General features: G+C 44.6%; 1 protein-coding gene across 3 annotated transcripts in view; it reads right to left on the bottom strand.

Annotated features, from left to right (window-relative positions):
- Positions 1-227: 227 nt before the first annotated feature.
- The window catches only part of COL27A1 (collagen type XXVII alpha 1 chain), a 256,136-nt gene continuing 245,916 nt past the window's right edge, over positions 228-10,447 (bottom strand). For 2 of the 3 annotated variants that reach the window (XM_077922728.1, XM_028714253.2), the window contains exons 56-61: positions 10,081-10,107; positions 9,117-9,182; positions 7,552-7,720; positions 6,718-6,827; positions 4,098-4,304; positions 228-2,132 (exon numbers count right to left, since the gene is read on the bottom strand). In XM_077922728.1, the coding sequence (XP_077778854.1) occupies positions 1,986-2,132; positions 4,098-4,304; positions 6,718-6,827; positions 7,552-7,720; positions 9,117-9,182; positions 10,081-10,107 (726 nt within the window). In that variant the 3' untranslated portion in view covers positions 228-1,985. The remainder of the gene's footprint in view (positions 2,133-4,097; positions 4,305-6,717; positions 6,828-7,551; positions 7,721-9,116; positions 9,183-10,080; positions 10,108-10,447) is intronic. The other variant, XM_077922727.1, reaches the window with a different exon arrangement.

Raw genomic sequence — 10,447 nt, 5'->3', positions numbered from 1 at the left:
TTTGTGCAAAAAATAAAAAAATAAAAGCTCAACAATTTTGTGTCCTGATTATGGTTAACCCTAGTACAAAGGTAAAATTTGCTTCTGGCCCCACCCATATGAGAGCATGCAGTCCTCAGGCAGCAAAAATCAGAAGGAAAGGATGGAGGTATCTGAGGAAGGAGGTGGTAGGGGGAAGGAATTCTGTTGTGTTTTGCCCGCTCCCCACAAAAAAAGAGAATACAAACTGATTAAGACTCACATATATTTTACGAAACATGGAAAATAAAAATAAAAAAAACAGGCACCAAAATGTTCATTACAGTACGGCCCCAACTACATTAATATTACATTCCTTATATAGAATAAAACGATTACCATAATATTAATCCTCCTCTTCTTTTTTAAACTCCAAATTTACATATAGAGTCTAGGTTTCTACAAAACAGAACAACAACAATGACAACGACAACAACGACAACAACAAATACAACAAAAAGAAACACACCCCAAAACAAAGCCCATCCAAGACTGAGCAGGTGGAGAAGCGACAAAGTACCCCTGACAACGGTCTCTGGACCTAAACAAGAGGTTCCTGTATTCCCGCGGTTTAAACAAGAGACTTAGGTGTTCAAATCTAGGACTCACCATAGACAGAAGGACTGGAATGGACAACAGACCCAGATTCAGCACTGAAATAAAGTCAAACTGTTTCACTCTCATTTTTCCTCTCACTCTCATCTTGGCTATCTTGCAGCCTAATGCTTTGGTGAGTAACAGTTGTACAGGAACACACACACACTCATGCATGCACACACACACATGCACAGGCACACACTCATACATATATCTATAAGCAGAGAAATGTGTTTTTCATGAGCTCAGTTCTTGCTCTGAAAAACCACCCTCTAAAGTTACACCTTTATTTTAAAACACATCCATGACAAATGACTGGTTAACGAATCCTGGATTTCAAAGAACATACAAAACCCCTGTAGAATATTTAATGCACCTTTAAGTTAAAAAAGATTATTTGCCATTGTTGTGCTGATGGTCACAAAGACCGCCCTCTTCCCTGCCCTGTGTTGCCCCTGCTCCTCATTCCCAAGGGAACGCCCCAATGCCAAGGGTCTGGAGGGGCCTGTGAGGAGACACTGTAGTAGCACCTCTTAGAACCTTAAATAGTTTTAGTCATATATATAAAACACACTTCTTTTTAAAAAATTAAAGAGCACCAGGTATTTCACAGTGAGAGGTAGAATCAAATTTAACAAACCCATCCCTCTCTCTTTCTCTTTTTCCTGTTTAGCACCAATCTCTTCTCCTTCCTGCCTTCCCTTCTCAAGTCACTTAAAAAGGGCTGTTTCCTTTCCCAAAGGGAAGAAGGATCTTGCTTGCTTTTATTTTTATTTTTGCCTTAAATAAAATATATATCTAGATATATCATTTTCTTCTTCTTTCTCTCTCTTTCTCTCTCTCTCTAATATTGCACGTAAGAATGCTTCCTGTTCTGGAACAACAAGCAGACAAATACAAGTTTGCAAAGCTGTCTCCCCCAGACTCCTTCCTGTCTCCTTTCAAAAAGCCCTGCCTGCTAGCATCACGTCTCTGGACAGCCACACTGGGTAGTACGGTGGCTTGTCGGGATGATCTGGGTTTCTCTGTGAGATATTGCATACAGTTTCTTTGGCTGAAGGTGTGGCGAGGGAGGGGGGGCGGGAATCTTTGGGCGTGGAACTGCTTAGGTCAACTGGCCTCCTGCTTCAGCACCCGAAGCTCCACTAATTAAGTTGTGTCTTTGCTGAAGCCACAGCACTCTCCTCCTCTCCCCATCCTGGAGAGCAGCGGTCTGACGGGCCAAGGGTTCCTGATGACTTGGCAGAGTCCAAACGCTAAAGGCCTAGCTCTCAAGGCTGGTAGAGAGGTACAGGGGCGGCCAAGAGGCCCTGCTCAAAGAGACAGCATCTCCAAAATGAATGAGCTTGAAGTGCCACAGAGGCTGCCTTTTAGAGGAAGCACATGGGCCCAACCTCGAGGAGGTACTGCTTCCCTGGCTCGGATGGCGGGAGGTTGTAGATGTTGGTAATTGGCAGCTGTTGCAGGTCTTGTGTCCGGAAGGTAAAGAGTGTCCTGTGCCAGTGTCCATCTTGAATCTAAAGAAGGAGGCAGGGAGGGAAGAGAGAGAGAGAGAGAGAAAGGCTAAGTTTTCCCAACGATGCCAGGTCTCTTTGGTGCAACAGTCCCTTGCATCTCCTCTCCAAGCAATAGCACATCATCAGCTACATGTGAAAGGGGTGTCTTCCCACGCAAGCCAGAAAAGTAGAAAGTAGCATGCAAATGAACAGATTATTGATTATTAGCAGTCTTGGTGACTTCCTCCAAGGCCAAAATGGATAGTAATACAGTGGCACCTCTGGATGTGAACGGGATCCATTCCGGAGCCCAGTTCGCATCCAGAAGCAAACGCAACCCGTGTCTGCACGTGTTGAGATTCACTGCTTCTGCGCATGACGTCGTTTTGACACACTCCGTTACTTTTGGGTCGCTGCAGCATGCAACCTGAAAATACTTATCCCGAAGCTACTTCAACCTGAGGTATCACTGTGATAGGGTGTATCCAACTATGTTCTACTCAGACCCATTGACATGAACTGATGTAAATCATGTTCATCACTTTCAACGAGTAGGTCTAACACTGGATGCAACCCAAACAACACTAACACTAATCTCTACGTTTTTAGGCCAATCTTTTGCCAAGGAGGTCACAGCTGTACATGGTTGTGCTCACCCACCCACCCTGCATTTTATCTCCCCCCAACAATCCTGTGAAATAGGTTTAGGCTGAGAGTGTGGCTGGCCCAATAAGCTTTATGGCTGAGCAGGGATTTCAGCTGCAGAACTCTGCAACCACTATATCACGTTGGTTCTCTCTTGACGTGGTATTTTGATCAGTGTCAGCACTGGGAAAAGGCAGGTTTAACCCTCTTCTCCTGTGCCACCCAAATCTTCCTTCCCCCAATGCTATTAGCGTCTCAGGGAGGAGAACGCTGCTACAGTGACCTGTATTCCTCCTCTACCAAGGCTAATAAGTACTTCAATGAAATTATGTAGACGGTGAAAACAGCACAGGAAGAAAGGGTTGAACACTCTTTCCCCAAATCCTGATGCCAATGATCTGATCAAAATTGGAATCCCCACCACCCCAATATTTTAATGAAAAATAAAGTGGGGTGAGAGTTCTAAGCCACGTGCCTGGGGCCACTTTAGCCTTTGCAGCACCTGTGACCCTGCAGATATTCTTGGACAACAACTCCCATAAGCCCTAGGGATTCTGGAAGTTAGTTGGATTCCAATTAACCTCTGATGGGTCACAGGTTCCCCCAAACCTACTTTGGATTCGCATTTGAGAAGCATTCAGTTCATGCAAAATGGCAGCAGGTGGCACTGCTGCTTTGCAGAACTACCCAGCCATCTGGCTGACAAAGTAGCTCCAGACTGTAAAGCTGCAAAACAGGAAAGGTCCCCTAAAAATAAGCAGCAAAAAAATTGTTAAAGGTGGGCCCACACACACTTCCATTTGTCCTGTGATTTCTAGCAGCGGGTATGATAGCTTTTGGCTTTGTCCTGCAGCTTTCCCTTGAGAAATCCACTGATTACTGCTGATTCAGAACAAATGTCAATCCACAGAAAATCCAACTGAATTTTGTTTATTTTATTTATTACATTTGTATACCACCTTTCATCTGAAGATCTCAGGGCAGTTTGCAGCATAAAAATATAAGATGAAAACACAAAATGCATAATAAAAACAAAAGCACAAACCAATACTCCCTGCCCCCCAACTCATTTAAAAGGGTATAGGATGTTAATCAGCCAAAGGCTAGGTTGAAGAGGTTTTTGCCTAGCACTTAAAGTTGAATAATGAAGGTGCCAGCCGAACCTCCCTGGGGAAAGCATTCCACAAATGGGGAGCCACTGCAGAAAAGGCCCATTCTCGTGTTGTTCCAATTTAGCAGTAAAAAGTGGATTTTCCTGGGGAAAGTGTTGAGACGAAATCAGCACCTCCCCACCTCTGGCTACAGATCCTCTTTCTAGCCCTCCTGGAAGGTTTTGCATACCTTGCAGTCGTTCACCACTACATCAGGGGTGAACTGCCCTCCAGCTTCAAAGATCTGTCCATTCCAGGCCTTGAAATGCACAGCTTTCCTTGATGGCCCTTCCTGCCACACGGAGGTGTTCAGGCAGTGGATGGTGATGTTCTGGATGACTTCGGTGCTCAGGAGGTGCAGGAAATTCAGCTGCACTCTTCCAATGTCAAAGTCAAGCTGGAACAAGGGGAGAATGGGAGGTTGTGGTGAAAACTGGGACTCCAGCTTGGTTTCATTCATCCAACATGTCCAAGACCTCTGACAGCATGAAGGGTGCCCTGATCCCCCAGGAAACAAAGAAGGAGCTGGAATTCTCATCAAGCTCAAGAACACACATAAAACCAGCCTCTGTGTGCTGGGTGCCTTCTAAGGTGTTTTGGACTACAACTCCCAACTGTGTTGGCTGCAGCTGAGAGGAATTCTAGTCCAGAACATCTGGTGGTCACCTGGTAGGTGACGGCTGAGCAGGGCCAGCCCAAGATGTTTTGCCACTTGAAGCAAAACAGAAAATGAGGCTTTCACCTCCTTCTCCTCCACTGTCTGAGATGAGCAGAGGCAGCCTGGGGGAAAGGTAGCAGGAGAGGAGAAGGCAGTGGCAGGTGGGCGGTGTCAGGAGCTCATTAGGATGACCCTGGTAGAGACACATGCCTGACTAGCATGTTCTCTCCCTCCTGGTCGTTCGTTCGGGAGCTTCAAAATCTTTCTTCAGCCCAAACCTCACAGCGACCGATGCCAACAGAAACTGGCACACTTAGGGATCTGCAGTGTGTTCACAGTTTGTGTAACAGACCTCAGCAACTCAGCATTTTGGCTAATCTACTTTATTTACATATAAACACAAGCTCATTGAAGCACTGCAACGTGCCTCCCTCTCTCTCTAGCATCAGACAGCAAAGAGGAAAAGAACAAAGGACAATAGTCCCACTTCATGGAACACAGTAACACAAACATTCTGTCTCCGTCACTTCTCACTCTGTGGAGTCAAAATATGTACCGTCATGTGAAAGACAGAAATCCCATGACTGCAATCATGGTGGAGTCAGCGGCAGGCAGCAAGTGCAGGAGGCAGTGAGCAGTGTGCTCCCGGGCCCCCCAGATCTGTAGCTCCTTCCAGCTGTCTCCAGCCTGCTGCCTGAGATGACTGCCCCACAAAGCCTCGTGGGAGAAGTTGGCCATGCAGCTGGCATAAAGCACAAACGAATAAGCTGTGATCACATGCACATACAAGCAATCTGTGCATATGTGCTTGGGAATCCCGACTGAGTCAACACAGATGTCATTATCTGCCTTGAAAAGCAGATATAACATTCTGAAAGTAATTGATATATAAACCTGGTGGTTGTACATGCAATAGCCCTGCCACACCCTCTTTAAATATCTGGTGGATTAGCTACTGGTATTGCATTTCTGGTGGGGTACTTGGTCTATGCATGTAATGGCACAGGACCTCAGACACTGCAGGATCTACCTATGTTTTTCATTAGAACTCCAAAGTTTACCAACCTGAGCCAGGTGTGAAACAGCAGGTGTTGCACATACGTTTCAAAACAAGGCACAGGGTGCCTCCTAACACATGTGCAGTCCAGCAATTTCTTTTCAATTCTGGTACTTGCATCTCTTTCTGAGTACTTGCACCTCTTTCATATGCAACTCCACAGCTTGTGGCGCTGTGGTCTAAACCACTGAGCCTCTTTGGGCTTGCCGATCAGAAGGTTGGCAGTTCGAATCTCTGCAACGGGGTGAGCTCCCGTTGCTCGGTCCCAGCTCCTGCCAACCTAACAGTTCGAAAGCACACCAAAAAGTGCAAGTATAAAAATAGGTACCACTCCAGTGGGAAGGTAAAAGATGTTTCCGTGCGCTGCTCTGGTTTCACCAAAAGCGGCCTTGTCATGCTAGCCACATGACCCAGAAAAACTGTCTGTGGACAAACGCCAGCTCCCTTGGCCAGTAAAGCGAGATGAGCGCCACAACCCCAGAATCGTCTGCAACTGGACTTAACTGTCAGGGGTCCTTTACCTTTACATTTTTTTAGTGGAGCCATCAGGGTTGGACTTGGGGGCAGATGTCCAGGGACTCTGCTCATCACAATGAGTAGAAAGGTCCCCAAACACAGCAGGGTTAGCTTGTAATCTTTTTAAGTAATTCACGTTGCCATCTAAAGAGTGCCCCACCCTGCAATGCATATTAATTTATTCTGGCTTTTAAGATTGGTTCTTATGTTGCTTTGGGACACTTTTGTGACAAAAATGACTAATAATGCAGCAGCAGCAGCAGCAACAACAACAACAATGTAATAATATAGTAATAACAATAGTAATAGTAGTACTAATAGTTATGAGAAGTTTAGTATCTACCATTACCTATTTATTTCTTTTCAAAAATACTTACATACTGCTTAATCAAACGTGTCTCTAAACTACTTACATGAAATAGTATAAAATATTAGAGAGAAAACAGCAATAAAGTCTAATCTAAAAAAGCATATTGCCTGTTGCTACACAATTAAGAGCCCATGAATTTGCTGCAAACCGCACAGCAATCCACCAGTGTATCCAGACCTACTTTTGGCCCACGGATGCCTCAAGCATACCTTTGAGGCAGTGATGGGGCTGAGGCAAGTCTGTCCCCCTTGGGTGAAGTTACAGGTGACTTGAATACTATCTGAAGAACAGCCCAGATTTGGGTCAATCCAGTACGTTCCTGAAGGAGAGAAGGGACTTAGTATTATTTATTTTTTAGGAAGACATATGCACCACTTAAACCAAAAAACCTAGGAATAGAAACAGATTTAAAAACAAAGGTATGTAATAAAATTACACCTATGGGTAATTACATGCCCAAATACTTTGTTTTGCTTTAAAGCAAAACAAGAGAAGCGGACACGGAGCAATGGATCCAAACTACAAGAAAGAAGATTCCACCTAAACATTAGGAAGAACTTCCTGACAGTAAGAGCTGTTCGACAGTGGAATTTGCTGCCAAGGAGTGTGGTGGAGTCTCCTTCTTTGGAGGTCTTTAAGCAGAGGCTTGACAACCATATGTCAGGAGTGCTCTGATGGTGTTTCCTGCTTGGCAGGGGGTTGGACTCGATGGCCCTTGTGGCCTCTTCCAACTCTATGATTCTATGATTCTATTCTATGAAAGCAGGCATTGGAAACAGTACAAATGAAAGGGCCTGCCATCCGAAGATGCAGCAGGTGAAAGCCATGTACCTGTGACACCTTTGCTTCCTGATGTAAGAACGAGGGTGGAATGGGGTCTTCATTCACAAAACCTTCAATGCAAAATGCAAAGCGCAGGTGCTCTCTCTCTCTCTCTCTCTCTCTCTCTCTCTCACACACACACACACACACCCACACACCCACTCAAACACACACCCCGTGATGCACTGTGGTGGATGCTGGCCATGTGGATTAACACCTACCATCCTGCATCTTCTGTTCACAGTTCATGAGATCTCTACAGATGCGCGCAGGGTTCTCCTTGGTTCCAAGGGGTCTCTTGATGCTCTGGATGAGGGTGCTGAGGTAGTGCAGAGTCTTAAAGATCTCCCCTCCCTGGTCCATCACTGGAAGGTCCGAATGTTGATAGCTCTGGAGAGGAGGGTGGGGAAGAGGAACGCAAGGGAAAGTAAGGGCCTCTCCAGGCGTCTTTGATCTGCATTCATGATGACTGATTCATGATACTTTTGCATCAAAGACTCCAGGGCAGATTATTTGCTTTGTTTCCAATCTGAGCGTGTCCCATAGCTTCCTGCTGAAATCCTGTGGCTTTTCATTCCACTGATGTTCCCGGGTTTGGTGGCTGCTTTAGGGCAGCGGTTCTCAACCTGTGGGTCCCCAGATATTGTTGGACTACAGCTCCCATCATCCCTGAGCTCTGGCCTTGCTAGCTAGGGGTGATGGGAGTTGCAGTTCAACAACATCTGGGGACCCACAGGTTGAGAAAGGCTGGACTATAGGGTGTCCCTAATGAAGTGGAATGATTTGTGGACAGAGCGGTATAAATCTACCACTAATGCTCTGTCATTATGTAAATTAGGTACCCTCAACCTTTTCAGATCCAGGACCCACTTTTAAGCCAAACATGCATTTGGGGGCCCATCTCTTAATCTTTTTACTATATATTTGCATGGTGGTCGTGCTCCTGTTGCAACCCACCTTGGGCCAGGTCTTGACCCACTAGCGGATCCTGTTCCACCACTTGAAGACCAGAGGGGCAAATTACACACCCACAAAAGCCCCCACCGAGTCTGGAAGGCCCCTAAGCAAGTGATGGATTGCTGCTAGTAGGTTTAGCCTAAAAAGAGATTATTACAGGGAGGTATTTGAAGGACTGTGAAAGGAAAATGGACTTTTGTGAGGAAAAATTTGAATGTAAGGAATTACGTTATGCTACAAACATTATCTGGGATAAAAATAGTTAACTGTGTGATGAACACAGGGTAGGAGTGGAGGAACCCTGGTCCTTTTAAACTCCTAATACCAGAGGAGCTGTAATGTATGTGGATTCAGGTGGCAGGTCTGCCAAGAAGCAAGTAGACTGTTTAACAGTTCCAAAAGAGCTGTTTTGGCTACATCAGCCTTTGCCAATCAGGTGCCCTCCAGATGTTTTCAAAAACTACTCACATGAGCCCCCAGGCTGGCATGGGTTTTCAGTTATAGCAGTTAACAGGAGAGCCCATATTTTCTATAAGGTCAGGAGAATTGTTGTTGAATAGCCTACCTGCAAGTTTGTATTATATCTTAATGAGATTATATTATTTTATGTATAGTTGGACTGGTACATCACTAGGATATCTATTTATTTTTTTACAAGCTGTTTATATATTTTCTAAAACAAACAAACAAGTAAAGATTGCATCCAACTAAGTTCTACTCAGTGTGGGCCCTCAGCCATGTCTTATATCCTGCTCATTTCCATGGCGACTGTGCAGGAGAAGTTCGAACGGGTATTTCTGAAAGGATTTATGAGCTTCCTATGACATACCTCAGACTTGAACACAGTGCTGGAACTCATCACTGTTTGGAAAGCTGCACCAAACCCATCTTGCTGCTGGGGAGAAACAGAGGAAGAAGACATGGTAGAGTTGAAGGCGAATGATGGACCAGGAATTAGCTCTGCCTCCTGAGGCGCCTCAGATTTGGGATTAAGGGCCTAACTGTACAGGCCATTCATGCTACCCTTGCTGTTTTTCAGTGCCAATTGCTGTGCCTGTTGGATTTCGCAGAGATTAAAGCTTGGGAGGCACAGTTCGAACCTGCCTTTCCAGCATGCTGTGCTCTTGATAACAAGCCACACATTCACGCACTGAGCTGGTGCTAGGGATGGGAGATAAATCATTTGATTTTATTTGCATTTTAATAAGTAGCTGCCCAGTCTGCATTTCCTGACCCAGTACACAAACCAAAACACATTATCCTTCAAGACTGACACTTCTCTAAATGTTATGATGCAGTTCCTCAAACAATGTTTACAACACATGGAAGCAAATATATTCGTGAAAATACGCAATAATGCATTGTGTTAGGGGGCAAAAATGCCTTTATTGGAGAAATTTGCACTAAGATTCGGACAAGTTTTCCTGAGGATTTTTAAGTATTTCCTTTTTACAAATCGCTGTGGAAATGTTGAGAACTGAATTTAAGACCTACTGTACAAAGGTAAAATTTACATTCATTGTTCTGTCCATTTTTGCCTCTGGCCTCACCCACTACTGGCATGTGGCCCTCAAGTGGTTTGCCCAGAAGGTAATGTGGCCCTTTGGCTGAAAAATATCTCTAATCTCTGCTCTAAGGGATGGTGGTGTCTGCAACACAGGACAGCACTTTAAAACAAAATAAAAATCTGGTGACCTAGTCATATATATAGTTTTCCAACAGCCGATACAATTTCTTTCAGTGGTGTCCCAAAACACACGAAATCACAAGCAGAATGAAATTTCAGAACTTACCAATGTAGCCAGCATTACTGGGGGACCCTACAAAGTTAAGAGACAAAATGAGGTGTCATTTGCGCCAAGCATGTCCCTTTTGACATTGCCCTTAATTACCATTTTTAGTAAATAATTTAATGCACTGAAAATGGGGACTGGTCAACCTACTTCTTTGTTTTCTCTGTGGTCAATTCAATATGCACACACCCACTTTCAAAATAACCCCAATTTCTACAGTAAGAATTTGCAGATTTGAAGTTCAGGTATGCTTTGCAAATCAATCCAGTTTTTTTCTACACCCACAACCATCCAACCACCCAACAACATACCTGTTGTTTACACCTCTTATTTGTGGTTTCATATAATTTTGAATTCTTTAAGCCAT

This window comes from Podarcis muralis, chromosome Z, assembly GCF_964188315.1.
Source record: "Podarcis muralis chromosome Z, rPodMur119.hap1.1, whole genome shotgun sequence".
Taxonomy (NCBI): Eukaryota; Metazoa; Chordata; class Lepidosauria; order Squamata; family Lacertidae; genus Podarcis; species Podarcis muralis.
The sequence above is the reverse complement of the archived record's forward strand: the minus strand, read 5'-3'. Positions and strand labels throughout refer to the sequence as shown.